Source organism: Cnephaeus nilssonii (assembly GCF_951640355.1).
Source record: "Cnephaeus nilssonii genome assembly, chromosome: 13".
NCBI lineage: Eukaryota > Metazoa > Chordata > Mammalia > Chiroptera > Vespertilionidae > Cnephaeus > Cnephaeus nilssonii.
In genome coordinates, this window is record NC_137084.1 from 71,414,627 (window position 1) to 71,435,711 (window position 21,085).

The window sequence follows — 21,085 nt, forward strand, 5'->3', positions numbered from 1 at the left end:
ATAAGTTCTTTTAAAATAAGTTTTCTGTAGGAAGTAAGTTTAAAAGTATACTAGATTTATAAATCTGGGCAATTTAGTGGAGTAATAATTGAGTTTGATTTATGGCTTGGATTCATAAGGATTTAGGGCTTGAACTGTGTTACCTGTGTGGTCTGAAACCTTTCAGGTGAGAATTTATTTTAAAGTATTCTTGAGTTGGTAGTGCCTTGAAGTGCTTGGCAGAAGTAACCACCAGTCCTTTCTGGAGGAGGATCACACTGTCAGTTTACACATCAGATGTTTCCCAGAAATAAGTGCTATGGAATGTATGCTCACAATCTAAAATCATAAAATACATGAAAATACAAGGATTGACCATGAATAAGAGTTAATCTGAAACAATTAACAGCAGAAACCTTTATCTGTTGGAATATTGAAGAGCTTTATATAATAACAGGTACAGAAAATATGAGTGAAAGATTAGGAGACAGATTTGAGAGTCAATAAGAGCTTATAGAAATAAATATTATTACAGTTGAAATCAGAAAGTAAGTGGTTAAATAACATATTGAATACAGCTGAAGAGAGAATTAGTGAAAAAGAGGAGTCTAAGAATTTACTTGGGGTGCAGCATAGAGGGACTAATAAAAGAAAAATATGAAAGAGTGATAATAAAAATGATCAGTGATTTTTTTCCCAGTTTAATTTTCATTCTGAAAATGTAGGTGTGGTTAATTATATTGACTGATAATTAAGCAGCTATCCATAAGGAACATTGGAAGCTAAGGGTTTTTGGAATATTTTGACTAAGTTCTGTAAAATGTCTTTATTTCTGAGTTAGACCTGAAGGAGTTGGGACTTTCTGCACAAAAAGAAAAAGGGAAAGTACAATAGGGGGGTAATCAGTAAATAGTGGAGCAAGAAAGGGAAGCTGTGTAAAATCTGGAAGTTGATCTTACCCATTGACATTACATATGTACTTGTTTCTGAAATAATGCTGTGCTACTTGAGAAGATTGACATTCTGCTTTGCTAGTCTTTGTTGACTTGTGGTCTTATGTTTTGCTGATATTCAGGCCTGTTCTCCGTATCAAACAATAGAACAAATTTTAATAGATTTAAATAGTGATTAGATTTTCTTAGAAATCTTACCTAATAAAAGAGAAACATGCAAATTAACCATCACTCCGCTACACCCACAGCCAATCAGTGAGTATGCAAATTAACCCAACAAAGATGGAGGTTAATTTGCATATGCAGGCGCGCAGTGGCGTGAAACCTGCTATGAGAGGAAGCAGGGCAGCGGAGGGAGCTACTGGAGTGGTGCTTCTATTTCATCATTTTGTTATTGGCCTGTTCAGGTTTTCTGCTTCTTCCTGATTCAGTTTTGGGAGATTGTATTTTTCTAGAAATTTGTCTATTTCATCCACATTGTCCAGCTTGCTGGCATATAGTTGTTCCTAGTATTTTCCTTTGTATTTCTGTGGTGTCAGTGGTTACTTGTCTGCTTACATTTCTGATTTTATTTATTTGGTTCCTCTCTCTTTGTTTCTTGATGAGTTTAGCTAATGGCTCATCACTCTTGTTTATCCTTTCAAAGAACCAGCTCTTGGTTTCATTTGTGGTGCTTATTGTACCAATTTTCCAGATTTGAGTTTCAGGTTTTCTAAATTTACATGTCTTTTTCTTACAAATTCTTTTATAAACTTTCCTGATTTAATTAAAGCAGCTTGTATTGATCTCATTTGCTGTGTATTTTTTGTCTTTTGCATCTGTGTCATCTTTTTAATTTCTGTTGCTACTGCTGTAGTTAGAATGCCACTTTTTAGATGTATGTCTTCCCTCTCTGAGCCTCATTTATCTCATCCATACTGGAGTTGAGTTAGTATCTGTAGTGAACTGAGGACAGTCCCTGGAACTAAGAACCGTTTAAGGTTAGATATTATGGTTCAGTCTCTAAGTCACTCTTGCCTGGGCAATTACAATAATCTCTTTGTTTTTCAGCATCTTGCAGCTGATGTCAGGTTAATTTTTTCAAAGTACAGCTTTAATTATGGTATTCTTTTTAGAAGTCTTCAGGGATTCAGACAAAGAAAATTTGTCTTTGCCATTTCTAATGTAAATTCTGATGGAACTAGCTCCACTAGTGGTATTTCATGCCACCCCTTTTTCTCATTCTGTCCTTGACAACATGGAGTAAATGATCTGTTTTGAATTTGGAAAGAATACACTGGGCATACTTTGCTTAGTTCTGCCTTTCCTGCTTGTGGGACAGGCTGCCTACAGAGAACATGTAGGGATTGTTCAGTGCTGTCAATACTTGGGAAGTGTGCTGGGGTCAGTTAACAGGCCTATTTGGCTTTCACGGAAAGAAAAATTCTCTTCCAATTTAGCCTTTATCAACAATAAAGGTAATATATTTTTTTTAATCTTCTGTGCTTTTTATTGTAATTTTTAACTTGTTCAGGGCCTGGATGGAAATAAAAAAAGGTGCTGCAGTTTTTTTTGTTCTCTTTTAAAACCCTCCCCAAAAGTTGTCTGCAAATACAGTCCAAACATACTAGTTTGAGCTCTTTCTCTTAAGTAATTTATACCTCAACCAAACTAGGTTAATGACTTTCCTTCATTTCTCTGCAAATTCCTGTCTCCGAATTTTTATTCATCTGATTCTTTCTAAGTCAATTCCCTCTGTCTCTGAATGTCTACATCTTGTTTATCCTTTAGTATTCTATATAATGAAGAGCTAATATGCAAATGGTCATCACGCCCTCATGTCATCACGCTTAATGCTCAGACACTCAACACCGGGGAGAGAGGAATGGGGACCAGCCAGGCTGTGGCCCGGGAGAGGGACAAGCCGCGTGTCCCGTGGTCCCAGGTGCCTGCAGTTGCAACCCAGGTAAAGCTGCCTGCCCATGGTCCCCTGTGGCTGCGGCTGGCCCGGGTGAAGCCAGCCTGGGTCCTGGGTGCCTGCAACCGGCTGGAGGAGGGAATCCTGGGTCCTGGGTGCAGGGAGAGGCAGAGGCAGTTAGGGGAGATTAGGTCAGCAGGGAGCAGTTAGGGACGATCAGGCAGGCAGGTAGAGGTGGTTAGGGGCGATGAGGCAGGCAGAGGTGGGTAGGGGCAATCAGGCAGGCAGGCAGAGGGGTTAGGGGCGATCAGGCAGGCAGGCAGGCAGGCAAGCGGTTAGGAGCCAGCAGTCCCAGATTGCGAGAGGCAGTCGGACATCCCCCGAGGGGTCCTAGATTGGAGAGGGTGCAGGCCAGGCTGAGGGACCCCTCTCCCGTGCACAAATTTCATGCACCAGGCCTCTAGTATACTATGAAATTCTTCCTATTTCTCTTGACTGATATCAATTTCTTCTTTCTTTATATTTCCATAGCACTGTATTTGCCTCTTTCTTTTATAATACTTGTAGTTTTCTATAATTTAATAGTCTTAATCCTATTTCCCTTCTGAGATTATAAGATTTTTGAGAATCTGTTTTGTTTATATTGTATCTTCCTTAGCAGCTAGTACAGAACTCTATAGATAGTAGATGCTTTTTTATTTTTTGTACTTTTGAAATTGTAGAAGACTTATTCTTTTCCCCATGATTTTACCTTGTTGCTCTTTAAATCCCTGGATTTAGTTCTGAAGATCATAATCTGTAAGTAATTTTTTATTTTTGCTTCAGTAAGAATTCAGGTTGTTGTGTGCAGAAGTAAACCATTGAGACTAGTGACTGAGACTAGCCAATTATCAAATATCTGCACATCAGTTTGAGTGTGTTGATTTTTGCACGTCATCATATTCTTAACATTTAGCCCTAGCCTATGATGATGGCCTTAGCTGAAGCTTTGATGTGAAGCATGTTGATTTTATATCTCTTCTTGATTTTGAGGATATCATTTCTTTGGTTTTCTAGGCTAGTGTTTTTCAAAATGTGTATGGTGAAATTAATTTATTGCAGTCAGTATTTAACAATATAAGGTATCAGTATGTATTGCATGTACTAGTAATAAAGATACATTTTGTTTCCTTTGTTCTGGAGATAGACAGATGCGGCACACACACACAATCTCCCTCTGGGTAAAAGGTCACAACAAAGTTTGAAAATCAATGCTCATGATTGCGTCTGTGTCCTCTGGGCTTCTTTTGCCCACATTGTGCTGTAGGTTATAGACCTGTAGCACATACCTATAGACCCTGTCTAGCATTAATGAAATGCGTACCAACTTTTCAGTCTTCTTTTACAAGCAGGAGATCACCCCACCCCAGGCCTTGGCTTTGGTGGTGAGACTAGCTTCATTCTCCTGTTTTAGCAGGAGCACATTTAGTGTTTATCTTATACTAGTGGCCCGGTGCACGAAATTCATGCATGGGGGAGGTAGGAGGTGACCCTCAGCTTGGCCTCCACCCTCTCTAATCTGGGACCCCTTGGGGGATGTCCGACTGCTGGTTTAGGCCTGATCTGGCCTAAACCAGCAGTCGGACATCCCTCTCGCAATCCGGGACTGCTGGCTCCTAACCGCTCACCTGCCTGCCTGCCTGATCACCCCTAACCACTCTGCCTGCCGACCTGCTCGCCCCCAACTGCCCCCCTTGCCAGCCTGATTGCTCCCAACTGCCCCCCCCCGACGGTCTGATTGCCCCCAACGTCCCCCCCTGCTGGCCTACTCGCCCCCAACTGCCCCCCTGCCTACCTGCTAGCCCCCAACTCCCCCCCCCGCCAGCCTGATAGTTCCCAACTGCCCCTCATGCTGGCCTGCTTGCCCCCAACTCCCCCCCCCCCCCCCGCCAGCCTGATAGTTCCCAACTGCCCCCCATGCTGGCCTGATTGCCCCCAACTGCCCCCCCCCCCCCCACCCGCCTGCTTGTCCCCAACTGCCCTCCCCTCCTGGCCTGATCGCCCCTAACTGCCTTTGCCTTGGCCCTGCCACCATGGCTTTGTCCGGGAGGATGTCGGAAGGTCTCCTGGAAGGTCTTCTGGTCTAATTAGCATATTACCCTTTTATTAGTATAGGTAAATTGAACTGAGGACTATCAGTTTCTGCTTGCACATAGAGCCCAGTGGACCTGTAGCTTCAGTTCTGCTTACTGCTTTGCATTTATGTTCTTTTCTAGGCCACAGAATTATTTATCTTGTTCTGAACTCAAGTGTGTTTTATATTTTGTGTCTCTTTTCTGTTTGTCCTGAGCAGGGAGGTTGTGATGATTGGCAGCTTAATGAGCCATCTTGACTAGAAGGCATGAGAGTGTTTTAGAGATGGATTTGTGTTGATATATTTTATTTTTATTTCATTCCTTTTAATCACTGTATAGTCTTTCTTGTCTGTGACATACTGTAAATAGCCATTTATTCTGGATGACTGTACATTTACATTGTTTGCTGTTTTTCACTACTACAAACAGTGCTAAATGAAGGTCCTTACATACATGGTGGGGCAAAAGTAGGTTTTGCAGTTGGGAATACTTGAAACACAGAGTTTATTCTTGTATTACTTATTTACTGATTATTGCATTTTCCATATGAACAATGTATTTTTTTCTCATGTATATGTGTGCAAATTTTGCTATGGTGAATATCTTAAAGTGAAGTTACTAAGTTATAAAGTATGTGAAAGGTACGGAGTGGGCTGGGATCGTGCACCTATGACATGAGGCTGTAATGTATCAAAAAAGCTTTTATTTCAGGCGCCTGGGTGCAGACGGGCTGAGTCAGCGGGTAGTGCAGGGAGGTAGAAGACTTTTATCAGCTATTGCTGGCGGCAAGCAGTTAGACTGACATAAGGGTCTGGTCTTTCGTTCCTCCCGCCACCAGGTGTCTTCTGGTTATCTGATCTATGGGGTACTCAAGGCTGCAAGCTTTCTACAAGATATCTGTTAAGCACAATAAGTTTTTCTCTGTCCTGTTTTATTCTCTTTAACCTTTTCAGTATGCACCCATCCTATATAATAAAACCCTAATATGCAAATGGACTGAACAGTGGAACGACTGGTCGCTATGATGCGCACTGACCACTAGGGGGCTGACACTTAATGCAAGAGCTGCCTCCTGGTGGTCAGTGAACTCCTACAGGGGGAGTGCCACTCAGCCAGAAGCTGGGCTCACGGCTGGCGAGCATAGTGGTGGTGGCAGGAGCCTCTCCCGCCTCCATGGCAGCGCTAAGGAACAGTGAGCCGAGCGGTAAGGAGCAGCGAGCAGGCAGGCGGGCAGGAGTGAGGGGTCCCAGACTGGGAGAGATATCCCGGACTGTGAGAGGAATGTCCGACTGCCGGCTTAGGCCCGATCCCTGGGGGATATCGGACCTAAACTGGCAGACAGACATCCTGCAAGGGATCCCGAACTGCGAGAGGGCGCAGGCTGATGGACCCCTCACCCCGCAGTGCACCAATTTTGTGCACCGGGCCTCTAGTCTTTTATAAATACAGGCAGTCCTCAGGTTACATTGTAGATCTGTTCCTAAGGCACGATATAACTTGATTTTCATCGTATGTCAGAACCCACCTACATAAGCACCTATGTCACTGACATGGAGCACATACACAGCAGTAATGAAGTGAAACAGTAAAAATAATTTTAAAGAAGGATAACAATTCCTGACCTTTACTTGCGGTAAATACTATCTAATAAAAAGGGAATATGCTAATTGACCATCACTCCATCACAAAGATGGCTGCACCCACAGCTGAGGCTAAGTTCCCATAAGGAGCCTTAACGAGCAATCAGTAGGGGCCTGAGGCTACGCCCTCCCCCGCCCCGTGGGGCTTGACGTGACCTCAGGCCATGCCCCCCCACCTGGCAGGGCTTGACAGGGGACCTCAGGCCACACCCCCCACCCGGCAGGGCTTGATGGGGGACCTCAGGCCAAGCCCCCCACCCAGTGGGACTTGACGGGATCTTGTCCTCTATCTGGCGGGGCTTGAAGGAGGACCTCAAGTCACGCCCCCTGCCCCAGTCTGGTCTGGGGGACCTCAGGTCATTCCCCCCGTCCTGGTGCCAGGCCATGGGACCTGAGGCTACACCCCCTGCCCAGCAGGGCTTGACAAGGGTGGGACTGGCCGGGTCTGGATCTAGCCCAATGGCGGGGGGGGGGGGGTGCAGCCGGGTCTGGGTCTCATGCAATTTGAGGTGTATGTGGGTGGGTGGGGACTTGACTCTGGGTCCTGTGGTGAGCCCCAGACTCTGACAGGAGGAAGGTTTTCATATACATTTTACTAATTTTCTTTCATCTCTGACACTTCTATTATAGAGAAAGGTCAAATAGCAATATTAAATTATTTCCTCTAATTAATCCCTTTTTAATGTGCACGAATTTCGTGCACTGGGTCACTAGTAAATAATAAAAAACATAAAGCACATATGTACATACATCAAAATGATGGAACTTTTTTTTTATAAATACTGTAAATGGGAGATGGCAATGTAACCACGAAATGACATTAAGTCGAGTCCGACATAACCTGAGGACTGCCTGTACTTACAAAGAGATTACAACATTTTATACTGTCCAAACAATGTATGCTCTTTTACTATACGAAGTATCTGTATTGTCAAACTTTAAAATTTTTGTCATGCTGATTAATAGGTCAGAGATGGTATATTAGTGTTTTATATGCATCTGCTTACATTGAGGGACCTTTTTATGTTTTTTGGTCATTCAGATTTCTTATACTATGAACTGCTTGTTTATGTTTTTTGCTTATATTTTTCTTGAGTTTTCTTACTGTTATAGTAGTTCTTTATAATCCAGTCCTTTTTTATTTGTATATATTCAGATAGTACCTCATATTTTGTCTAGCCTGTTGTCATTTGTCCTCCTTAGTATGTAATTCCAGCCTTTTTTATCCTGTTGAGGAACTGATGTGTTTCTCTGAGTGTCTAGATGAGATCACTGGAAGAAATTCCTTGATTATAGATACTGTGAAATGTTGTCGCTGACATGACAGAATCTTTTTGGTGCAAAGAAGTACAACCCTTATGGTTGTGCTTATCCTTCTAAGTTAACTGTTAACTTAAATTTTGTCCTTTGAGATTCTGTACTTAAAAATAATTATCACCTGAGGATATGCTTATTGATTTTAGAGAGAGGGGGAAGAGGGAGGGGAAGAGAGAGAGAGAGAGAGAGAGAGAGAGAGAGAGAGAGAGAGAGAGAGAGAGAGACATTGATCTGAGAGAAAATACCCATCGGTTGCCTTCCATAGGTGTTCTAGCTATCTAGCTATACAGGATGATGCTCCAACCAGCTGAGCCACACTGGCCAGGGCGATTCTGTACTTTCATTTTATTCATCATTTTAATTTTTGATAGTATAGTTGATCATATTACTAGAAACATTTAACTCTTTCCATTCTTCTTCATCTAATTGCCATTATTAATTCTAATAATTGCCACTATTATTTCTAGCATTTTCTGACCATCTAAGGCAAGCATTTCAAACTCAAAGGCTAACACAGGCCAAATAAACAAGGTTTAAGTTTATGTGGGCCGCAAAAAACCAAAAGCTTCAATTTTCATAGAAACATAGATTTATTTCGATAGAGAATGCTGAATACAAAGGGCTAAAATAGATAAGTAATCGTTAACATAAAATAATAGAACCATTTTAATAAAACTTAATATTTTTTCTTTAACATTAACTTATCAGACACTGAATAACTGCACAGATTAATAAGCCTATTTTTCTTGTTCCCCGAAAGTGAAATATTTCCTGTTGCGCACACCAAACACGTCAGTCCAAGACTAATAACGTGGTAATCAGTTGCTAAAATATTCGTTGCTAGTATTAGTGGAGAGAAGTGGTGCGCCTTGCATGTAAGGCGCGTAAGGGAAATGAATGCAACATGATTATAGTAATCATTCATTAGCAAACGTTGTACTTCGTTATTAATAATATGTAAAACAGGATATTGTAAAAATTAAGTTACGAAACTTTTATTAAAATATTTCTTACTAGTACATACCGTTATATTGTCTGGGCCACAAAAATATTTCTTGTGGGCCACGTGTGGCCTATGGGCTGTGAGTTTGACATACTTGATCTAAGGTAAGGTCAAGTTAAGAACCTCTAGTACTAGTATGTGGTTTTGAAGCACCTTTTACCTTCATCTCACTTACCTATATTGATATTGCTTAATTTTCTCTCCCCTTTCTCTAGACCAAAATTTCTTTGATGGCAAGGACTATGCCTGGCTTATTCATTACAGCCCCAGTGCCCAGACTAGTGTTGGGAACACAGGAGGCCCCAGAATTGTGACTAGACTACCAGCATCTCTTTCCTTATTTTTGCTACCATCTTCTGACTGGATTCCTACCTCTAATCTTTTTTTTTTTAATTTAAATTTTTTATTGTTTAAAGTATTATATAAGTCTCCTTTTTTCCCCATTGACCTCTCTTTGGCCACCCCTCCTCCCCAGCACATACCCGACCCCTTCTCTCCTTCCCCCCACCCCCCCGCTGTGTCCATTGGTTATGCTCATATGCATGCATACAAGTCCTTTGCTTGATCTCTTACCCCCTCACCCCCCACCTTCCCTCATAGGTTGGACAGTCTGTTCGATGCTTCTATAACTCTGGTTCTATTTTTGTTCATCAGTTTATATTGTTCATTATATTCTACAAATGAGTGAGACCATGTGATATTTATCTTTTTCTGACTGGCTTATTTCGTTCAGCATAATGCTTTGCAGTTCCATCCATGCTGTTGCAAATAGCAGTGTAGTATTCCATTGTGTAGATGTACCACAATTTTCTTTTTTTTTTTTTAATATATTTTATTGATTTTTTACAGAGAGGAAGGGAGAGGGATAGAAAGCTAGAAACATCGATGAGAGAGAAACATCGATCAGCTGCCTCCTGCACACCCCCCACTGGGGATGTGCCCGCAACCAAGGTACATGCCCTTGACCGGAATCGAACCTGGGACCCCTCAGTCCGCAGGCCAACGCTCTATCTACTGAGCCAAACCGGTTTTAGCTGTACCACAATTTTCTAATCCACTCATTTGCTGATGGGCACTTAGGCTGTTTCCAAATCTTAGCTATTTTAGATTGTGCTGCTATGAACATAGGGTTGCATATATCTTTTCTTATTGGTGTTTCTGTTTTCTTGGGATATATTCCTAGAAGTGGGATTACTGGGTCAAGTGGAATTTCCACTTTTAATTTTTGAGGAAACACCATACTGTTTTTTTTCCACGGTGGCTGCACCAGTCTACATTCCCACCGGTAGTGCAAGAGGGTTCCTTTTTCTCTGCATCCTCGCCAGCACTTGTCATTTGTTGATTTGTTGATGATAGCCATTCTGACAGGTGTGAGATGCTACCTCTAATCTTGCTCTTCACTCTCTCCTCTGCTCTGAAATGAGTTTGTTCTTTGTGTAATACGAAGCCAGTCACCTTCATGGCTCACTGTTGCCCCAGCATAAAACCTTAATAGCAGTTTAAAATGGTTTATGTGGCCTCGTCACTGATTATTTTACAACCCAATCTCTTAACCATTGTTTGTTTATGCTTCTCAATTTCAGTCAGTCTGAATTACCTTAACTTCCCTCAAAGTGCTATATTTTCCCTTTTCTCTGGGGTTTTGTGAGCATGCTGTTGTTCCTTTTATCTGGAGTGTCTCTGTGCCTTTTCCTCCCACAAAAGAAAATTTGGCTTATTTCTGCTCTTCCTTAGTCTAAGATTGCACATACTAACTTTCTAGGAAGTCTCTAATCCTTCATTGTGAAAGGTGTTTTAATTATGTGTGTCTTTAGTGCTTTGTATTTTTAGCTTCAAAGCATTTGTCACTTACTTGTTCATTGTCTTCATTCCTATTTTATAAGCTAGCAAGGGCAGAGTTAGGCATATTGATTGTTATATCGTCTGTTTCCAGCACAGTTGTAATTCATAGTAGGCTCTTTTTTTTTCATTCTCACCCAAGGATATATTTTTATTGATTTTTAGAGGGAGGAAGGGGCAGAGAAAGAGGAGAGAGCGAGAGAATGAGAGAAACTTAGATGTAAGAGAAATACTGACCGGTTGCTTCCAATACATGGATTGGTCGGGGATCAGACCTGCAACATTTTGCTGTATAGGATGACGCTCCAACCAACTGAGCCACCCAATCAGGACCAAAGGAGACATTTAATAGTAGCATTGGGTAAATGTTACTTTAGACATTATTTCCTGAAAGTTGCAGAAGACTGTCTTAAGAATGTTTTAAATATTTGTCCAAGGTTGCAACTGAGTCTCAGACATGTTATTTATGGTGGGATTATTTTTAAATTATGACCTCTGAAAATATTTTGTTTTAGTCCAGGCTGCTGGAAAGAGAATTGAATCCATACTGGAAGGATGGTGGGACAGGTCTTCCACCAGAAGACTGTACTGCATCATCAGTTACTAAAGGTATGTATATTTTTGTAATAGCCACACAGGCATTTCTTATAACTTGGTATTCCTGGGTTGATACAAAGTATGATTCTCTGAGGAAATAATAATGCTTTGGTTTGCTACATTCTATAACAAAATATAAAAAGTATTAAATTTCATGAAATAATGTGTAAATATTAAAGATGTGATTTCAGCCCAGCTGGTGTGAATCAGTGGTTGAGCATCAACCTATGAACTAGGAGGTCACGGTTCAATTCCTTGTCAGGGTACATGTCTGGGTAGTGGGCTCGATCCCCAGTGTGGGGCGTGCGGGAGGCAGCTGGTCAATGATTATCTCATAAAGCTTTTAAAGGGCCTTTCTTTCCTCCCCTTCATAACATGCTTTCAACACTTCCCTCTTCCATATTGTACTTACTTAGAAAGGAAAGATGACAGAAAACTATGTCTGTCAGAGGCTCAGATCCCAAAGTTGAAATTATTTTTTTAAGAAATGATCTGCAGATTTTACTGCATATGCAGATCGTGTGGTCTTTTTGTTTAGACCATTGAGAGTTGAAATGGTTAGGCAACAAAAAGTTTATAAGTTTGGTATTGAGGTATGTAGAGGTCACATGCTGTTATAGGTAAGGACTCAGACTTTGGAGTTAGGGTACTTGGGATTAGAACTTTGTATTTCCACTGACTAGTTTCATGAATTTGGGAAAATTTCCTGATCTCTCTGAGTCCATTTTATTCATGTGTAAGTACCTATCATATGGTTATTGTGTGGATTAAATGAGAAAATCTGTTAACATGGTATCTGGAATATAGTAAATACACAGTAATGACAATGTCAAATAGTACTTTTCCTTACGATTAAATGTTCTGGGAAGATTTTATCAACAGTATTTTTTGTAAGGATTGAGGTGCCATATTTTTAATAATAATGAGTTAATCTTTATTTTTCTTTTTTTGGACAAAATTAAGTGGAAAATATTTTTTAAAAACATTTTTTATTAATTTCAGAGAGGAAGGGAGATGGGAAAGAGAGATAGAAACATCAATGATGAGAGAGAATTATTGATCGGCTGCCTCCTGCACGCCCCCTACTGGGAATCGAGCCCTTAAGTGGAAAAATAAGTAAACTTTCAGTATCCATACAATTTATTTTAAATCATATTTTAGTAACGGGAATATCTGTACATTTTAAAGTTTACATGGCACATTTACGTATCAGCTTATTTTTGTAGCAACCATGTGAAGATAGCAAAGTAGATGTTATTTAGTTTAGGGCACTAAAGCTTAAAGTGACCACGTAATTTACTTCTAGTTCTGTGAGCAGTAGTAGAACCTAGGTTTCTGATTTCTAGTCCAGAGTTAGTTACTCTAGATTCTTCATTAGAAGACTATACTTGTTACTATGTAGTTAGTAGAAAACTAGCTTACAAAAACTTGCTTACAAAACTCTTCTGATATTTTCTGTTCTTATAGATTGTCTCCCTCTTTTTTTTGGATTCTCTTTTAGGATCTTTTGAGTTAGAAGAAATGTCAAAGGTGGTTTAAATCAGCTGCCTTTATATTACAGATAAAGAAACAAAGGTCCAAAGAAGTCAATGACTTGCTTACGATCTTTAAACTAGTTAGTAGCAGCAGCAAGACTAAAAATCTAGGTTCTCCTGATCTTTAGTTTATTGCTATTTTAATATTATCCCGTCTTCTAAGAAAAATGGGGAATGCAGCACAGATTCATCCTATCTAATAAAAGAGTAATGTACAAATTAACCATCACTCTGCTACACCCACAAGCCACACCCACAAGCCATGCTCACAAGCCAATCAGGAGCAAATATGCAAATAAACCCAACCAAGATGGCTACAGCTACAGAGAGCAGGAGGGAGGCTTGGGTTTCCCTGGTAATGGAGGAAGACAAGCTTTCTGCCTGCCCTTGCCGGCCTAGGCCTCCACTCAAGGCTACAAAGTTTCAATGATAGAAGATACATAAATCCAAACAGAAATGGCGGCAGCCACGGAGCTGGAAAGAGCAGGAGGCTAGGGTTGCCCCCGGCAATGGAGGAAGCCAAGCTTTCCGCACAACCTGGCCGGCCCAGGCCTCCGCTTAAGGCTACAATGTTTCAATTATAGAAGATACATAAATCCCAACAGATATGGCTGCCGCCATGGAGCAAGCAGAAGGCTATAAAGTTTCAATTGGAGAAGATAAATAAACCCCAGATACCAGGGCCTCCTCTTGGGTCGCCAGGGGGCGTGGCCGGCCTGCAAACCACCACAGGCTCCTCGCCCAGGCCGCCCCACGCCCCAAGGGAACCCCCACCCTGATCCAGGACACCCTTCAGGGCAAACCAGCTGGCCCCCACCCATGCACCAGGCCTCTATCCTATCTAATAAAAGAGTAATATGCAGATTGACCATCACTCCAACACACAAGATGGCTGCCCCCATGTGGTCAAAGATCCTGCCCCCATGTGGACACAAGATGGCCACCACAAGATGGCCAGCAGGGGAGGGCAGTTGGGAGAAACCAGGCCTGCAAGGGAGGGCAGTTGGGGCCGACCAGGCCTGCAGGGGGAGGGCAGTTGGGAGGGACCCAGGCCTGCAGGTGAGAGTAGATGGGGGTGACCAGGCCTGCAGAGGAGGGCAGTTAGGAGCAAACAGGCTGGCAGGGGAGCAGATAGGCATCAATCAGGCTGGCAGGGGAGTGGTTAGGGGGTGATCAGGCTGGCAGGCAGAAGCAGTTAGGGGCAATCAGGAAGGCAGGCAGGTGAGCAGTTGGGAGCCAGCAGTCCTGGATTGTGAGAGGGATGTCCGACTGCCCATTTAGGCCCGATTCCACCGGGATGGGGCCTAAACGGGCAGTGGGATATCCTTTGAGGGGTCCCAGATTGGAGCGGGTGCATGCTGGCCTGAGGGACACCCCTCACCCCCGTGCACGAATTTCGTGCACCGGGCCTCTAGTTTGGTTATATTTGGTCTATAACAATATAACTTAATTATGATGGAAGCATACATTTTTCAGTCTCTTAATTTTTGACTTATAAAAATAGTTTCAGATACAGGTATATATTAAGTGCTGCATACCAATGAACTTATTATAATTATTGATATATTTTTATCTCAGCATGGAGGACAGGGGCTATGTCTTATTTATATTTTTATTCCCAACTGTTTGCAACAAATTTTCATATTCATAATAAATTTCACTAAATATTTGTTGGATTGAATTTCAAGATTGATGGTGCTACAAGTTGGTGTTTTTTATTTGCTTTTTAAATTCTGAATTTGGTAATTTTCTCTTGTTAAAATATTGTAATTTTGCCATCTCTAATCATAAGATTAATAAGACTATTGAAATAGAATATATAATCGACCGAAGGTGACATTACTGTAAAAATATTTCTAAAATTGTGGATTTGACTACTGACTGAATTGAATGAAAATTATTATTCCTGTTAGTTTTCATAATTGTCAACATAGAGGAATCAAAACAGTCTTACTTTTTCTCTGAGATTTTTTCCCCTCTGAAAACTGTTCAGGAAGTTTTTATTGTGCCCATCAGTATTTTGTCAGTTTCACAAATAAATCTTTGGAATAAACAATTTAATTACATAGTTGGGACATTAACATAAGTTTAATTACAAGAGGTTTCTCTTATCACTGTATAAATTGCAGAGTTAGACTAACTTTCTGAGTACATTGTTAATTTTGAGCTCATAGACTAGATAAATAAGAAAAGAAAGAGCAAGAGCAAAATAAACTTGAATAAAAAGTGAATCATTGAGTTAACTAGAGATCTAGGTTTTGAAGTACAAAGTATTTTAGACCTGTAAAGAAAGACCTGTTATCTTAGAATAGTAAAGATAAACTCAGATTTGAATGAGGAACTCGAATTTGAGGGTTGAAAATTTATTTTTTCTTAAAGTAACCTTTTTTATTGACATTTAACACTTACAGAAAAGTACACAACCCTTAAGTATACAGACTGGTCATTTTCACAAAGTGAAAACATCTGTGTTATTGGCACATAGTTTGAGAAACAGAACATTATTAGCATCCCCAAAGCTCCTTTTGTGGTCATTCTAGTCCCTATGCTGTTACCAGAAGAGTAACTACTATTCTGATTTCTAGCACCAAAAATCAATTTTTCCTGGAATCATACACTATGCCTTCTTTTGTTTCCTGCTTCTTTGTCCATATTTTTAGATTCATCCATGTTTGTATAGTTGTAGTCACTTATTCTCATTGCTATATATTATCTATTTTAGAAATATATCATAATTTAAGGGGACATCTAGAATGCTTTCAACAATAAAGATTAAAAAAAGATATATCATAATTTATAATATATATCCATTTAATGGTAAACATGGGTTATTTTCTAGGCTGAGATTATGGCAGATTCTTAATGACTCTTGTACATGTCTTTTAGGATCTGTGTTGTATGCATTTTATTTGGCTATAGAACTGGGGCAATATAAAGTAATTGATATTTGGACAAGAAAAATCAGGAACAGAATTTTGACTTAAATAACTGATTAGATTTCTTTTTTAAAAAAATATATATTTTTATTGATTTCAGAGAGCTAAGGAGAGGAGGAAAGGGATAGAAACATCAATGATGAGAGAGAAACATTGATTGGCTGCCTCCTGCATGCCCCTGGGGATCTAGCACACAACCTGAGCATGTGTCCTGACTGGGAATTGAACCATGACCTCCTGTTTCATAGGTTGATGGTCAACCACTGAGCCATGCTGGCTGGGCTAGATTTCTTCTTTATATGTATCAAAGTGTGATGTGTATAGAAGGAAATATAAGTGGCTTAATAAAGTTCATTGAAGGCATTCAGATTTTCATAGTGGTAATTGTTAGTAATGTAGAATAATCTGATTTAATATACATTTAAGCATTATCATCTATAATTTCCATATTTGTTTTTGTGGCATATTAGAGGTACTTTTCCCCCTCTATGTCTGTACCTTTGTTCCTTATTTATTTCTGGGAATTCCATGCCTATTCATAACTCTGAAGAAATCCAACTTTTTTTTGAGCCTGGTTTGTGAAATTTTTCCTTACTTTCCATTTAAAAATACTCCTTCCCTTTTCTAATTTTTCTTTAATTCTTTATGTCTCTTTGTATTATTCAGCCAATATTATCTTTATTATTATTATATTCATTTATTCTCATCTTTTAGATTGCAGTTTTTTAAGGATAGTTTTATTTATTTTTCTTTCCTCTTAGTCACAAACTCTGTATTTTGCATATACAGGCACACAAATATATGGTAAATTTTAAATGCACTTAATGATTTTTATTATCAAAATAATTAATATTCAAAATAATTAAATATCAAAAATGTTTAATTTTATTTTTTAAGTGATTTTAGAAGTAATATTAATTCTGTTATACTACATGAAAAGTATAACGGACATTTAATATTGAAATTTAGTTTCAGTAATAGAAGATGGTGGATTAAGCTGGCTAAGGAAGTCTTACCAAAGAATGAAGGAACAAGCTGAGAAACAGAATAGAAATTTTGAAGACATTGTAGCTGAAAGATACGGGGTGAGTATTCATATTAAGGACATATGTGTTATTTTTAGAGTTATGTGGGAAATTAAGTTCTTTAATTTTGTCAGTGTTTTGTGCCATGAAACACTTTTGAATTGACTTGGTATTAAAGTTTAAATTTATAAACTATTGAAGCCATTTTCTGCTTTTTACCCATGCTGTCAGAGATGGCAAGATTTCATTCTCCTGTTTGATCATGGCAATTTTTTTAATTAGCGAATTTATATCTTTATGTCCTTTAGTTTTCTTTTTATTTATTTTTTATTAAATTTTGAGAGTAGGGATAATTATTATTGGATTGTAACGTTTTATATAATTTTTTAATTCTTTAAAACAGTTAATAATCATAGAATGAGGCATTTTGACATAGTAAAAAATTTTGGCTTTGTAGTCATATGGTTCTGAATTTCAGTATTAGGTTTGTTACTTTATTGCTTTGTGACCTTAGCATCATTTTTCCCCCCATTTTAAAAACATGACTATTATTATCATTGTCATAGAATTGTTGGAAACATTAATAATTATCTTAGTGCTTTTCATGTGCTAGGCATTGTTAAAATACTGTGTGTGTAATTCACTTATTTAATACAACAGTATAATTATTCTTGTTTTATGAGGAAACTGAGACAGACACAGGTTAAATAACCAAGATTACATGGTCAATACGTAGATTTGAACTTAGGTATTGACCTTAGAGCCTACTTAAATTATGCAAACAATGTAATATAATAAGCATTGGATAAATTGTGGTAATTGCTGTTTTGTTGTCTTTATCATATTTTATTGACTCTAAGAAGCCACTAATTGTAGCTGCCAATGAAGAGGTGCTTTCATTATGAAAACATTTCCCCCACCTTACTGCCAAAATATCTATTCTGTTTATGTTGCCATTGAATTTAATGAATAGGTTAAATCTGTATTTTAAAAATAACAAACAAAAAAAAAATGTTATGGATTATCTCTGCCTTGTGCAAGGAAATAACTTCAGCATGTTTTGGTTTCCCATCTCACCTCTCCGATGTTATTGAAATAATTTGAAATTTTCATTCCAGTTGGTTATAAATTTAAAAATATGCACCTTATTCTTGACAATTGCATTAAACCTCACAACTACAAGAACAGTTATTTAGACTTACTTGTTACATTTGCCATTTGGTTTATAGCATGCCTTCTTTTTTGCAGTGATTCTTACCCTAATTCATTTATGGTTTAGCTTACTGATCCTGAGTAATTTCCCGCCCCCCCCCCTCCAAATTAGTAAGTGATTTATTTGCATTCTGATATTTTTGGCAGTTTTTGGAAATGATTTTTTTTTTTGGTCAGTACGAGGGTAGGATAGTTTGTGAATTGATTCCTGCACATAGAATTATTGCCTTATAGTTATTTTAAAAATTGATCTTTATTCCATTATTTATAGCATTTGTAGATGAGAAGTTAACAGTCTTACTTTCTTTTCTTTGTAGGTAATGTGTTACTTTCTTACCTACTCCCATCTGTTTACATGCCTGTGCTTACTCCTTCCTTCCTCTGATCTAGTCTTTTTTAAGAATCCTTTTTTATGTGAATTTTGAGACTCAGGAATTAGCGTTTTTAATGCATGAGTCTTTTTTTTTTTTTAATTCTTTATTGTTGAAAGTATTATATATGTCCTCTTTTTCCCCCATTGACCTCTCCCAGCCCGCCCCTGCCCCTGCTCCCCAATATAGGCCTTCACCCTCCTATTGTCTGTGCCCATTGGCTATGCTTATATGCATGCATACAAGTCCTTTGGTTGATCTCTGACCCTCCCCCACCCCTGCCTTCCCTCTGAGGTTTGATGGAATGCATGAGTCTTTTTATGCTTCACTTTCTTCCCACTCTTATGGATATCGGATGAGTACTTTGGAACTGGAAAATTAGCTAGGGAAATTTTCTTATATTATTACATTTTGTTAGTGGTTTTTTTTCTATCTTTGCTCTTTCTGCAAGTATTAGTACATGCATTTTAAATTACCTTAGAATTAAGAGTCCATGTTTCTTTTTCCCTTATAATGTACCTATTTACCATCTTTTCCTAACTGTAGAGAATTCCCAGGCTAGTGTTGAATTCACTAATTTGGATTCCATGCTTTCTATTCCTCCATGCACTGTATCTGCATGTTTATAGACACAGTTTTTATTTTCAAGTCTTTCTTGTTCTTGAACTCTGCTTTTCACATAGAGTTTGTATGTTTTAGCAGTGTAGCAACCTCTTGAATCTCAGTAACAGTTAGGAATTTAAAAAAATTATTTCTTAACTATTTCCTGTATTATGTATTTTAATGACTCCTTTTCAGTTCCAAGATTTCTTTTTAATTTGGTAATTTTTCATTCATTAATCATATTTTAAAAGTATTTATTTTTGGGTAGTGGATTAGTTTGCTAAGGCTGTCATAACAAAGTTCTACCGATGGGATGACTTAAATAACAAGTTTATTCTCTCACAGTCTAGGACAGGGTTGGGGAATGTCTGGTCCGTGGGTTGTATAAGGCCTGTGAAATCATTTGGTCTGGCCCTTCCAAGGCATTAGGGATGAGTTAATTAAATGTTTGACCAAATATAACAGGCTAATTTTTAAGCTGATAATTTTGTATGGCCCACGAATGGCCTTATAAATATCCAAATGGTCCTTGGCAGGAGAAGTTCCCTCACCCTTGGTTTAGGAGCATGGAAGTCCAAGATGTAGATGTCAGCAGGTTTGGTTTCTTCTGAGGCCTCTCTTCTTGGCATGCCTTCCAGCTGTATCTCACATAGTATTTTCTCTTTGTGTGCATCCTTGTTATCTCTGTGTATCCAAATTTCTTCTTATAAGGACATCAGTCAGATTGGACTAGGGCTTAACCTAATGACCTCATTTTTACTTAGTCATCTTTTTAAAGGCTGTTTCCAAGTGTGGTCACATTCGGAGTACTCCTGGTTAGAACTTCAACATGTGACTTTGGTCAGGGGCTGGGGGGGACACAATTCAGCCCACATCAGGTAGGATGACCATATGTGTTGTGTGTTTTTTTTTTTTTTTTTTACCTCTTTGTTGGATTTTTCTTTCATTGTGCTAAATAACAGTGCATCATGGCCCAGTAGAATATGGGGTACAAATCATTGAACCTTTTAAAATTTTATATATCTTGTTTACTTTTCCTCCTTTTTAGTCAATGGAAATATTTCAGTCGAAATTAGAAGAAGCTGAAAAAACTGCATCCACAAAAGAAGACTGTAGACAAGAACGCTGGAGGAAGCCAACATATTCAGATAAAGCACTAAGTAGTCAAGAAAGTAGAAAATCAGACTTGACAAAATATAATAAAAGTTCAAGGGATAAACATAGTTCAACAGATATTACAAAAAATAAAGATAAGTTTTGTGGTGATGAAAAAAATAATAGAACTGGGTCTTCAGAAACATATAGAAGAGACTCCAGTTCAAGGCAAAGTCAAGAGTTTTCTTCTCTTGGAAATTTGAGACCTAAATTTATCAGGCCCTCTGATGATGAACTGTCATTTCATCACATGGGCAGGAATGTTGAATCATCTAGTTCACCCTCAGCACTGGCCACTCAGGGTTCTCTCCGTTGTGGTTTTCGAAAACCGACAGAAAGCCAAGAAAGTTTATCATCATGGAGTCGATCTGATGCGAGAGAAGGGGAGAGGAAACATTCACATCGAAATCCATTGGAAACCAGTCACAGTGTTGACTATCAACATATCTCAGAAGATGCAAGCCAGAAATCACACGATGAAAGCTCGAGGGATGACTCACTGAGAAAAGAACATCTACAGGACACAAAGTCTTCATTTTCTGGGTATTTTGTCATTTGTTTTTAACCCAATAAATTAATATTAAGGTCCAGAGGATTCAACGGACTGAACTGTATTTTTAGAACATCAGTTATTATTTAGATGTGAGTTGCGATCTCCTGTTTCTTAAATTTGATGGATGAGATATGGACATTTAACAATTCAGTAGTTTCGTTTAATGGATTGCATTTCATTTCACAGTTTTATTTAACAAAAAAAGCTGCAAGAATTCAGTAGCTATATTTGCTTAAAATTTGTTGCTTTTTTGCAACCTCAAAAACTGAATGAATTAATCTTCTTTTTAAATGGATATACTACAGGAAACACTTCAGTGTATTTTGTTACTGTTTCCATATTACTTTCAAAGGAAA

General features: G+C 38.8%; 1 protein-coding gene across 2 annotated transcripts in view; it reads left to right on the top strand.

Moving 5' to 3' along the window:
* The window catches only part of CWF19L2 (CWF19 like cell cycle control factor 2), a 94,788-nt gene that overhangs the window by 9,159 nt on the left and 64,544 nt on the right, over positions 1-21,085 (top strand). For both annotated transcript variants that reach the window (XM_079787348.1, XM_079787349.1), the window contains 3 exons: positions 11,258-11,351; positions 16,780-16,895; positions 20,070-20,719. In XM_079787348.1, the coding sequence (XP_079643474.1) occupies positions 11,258-11,351; positions 16,780-16,895; positions 20,070-20,719 (860 nt within the window). The remainder of the gene's footprint in view (positions 1-11,257; positions 11,352-16,779; positions 16,896-20,069; positions 20,720-21,085) is intronic.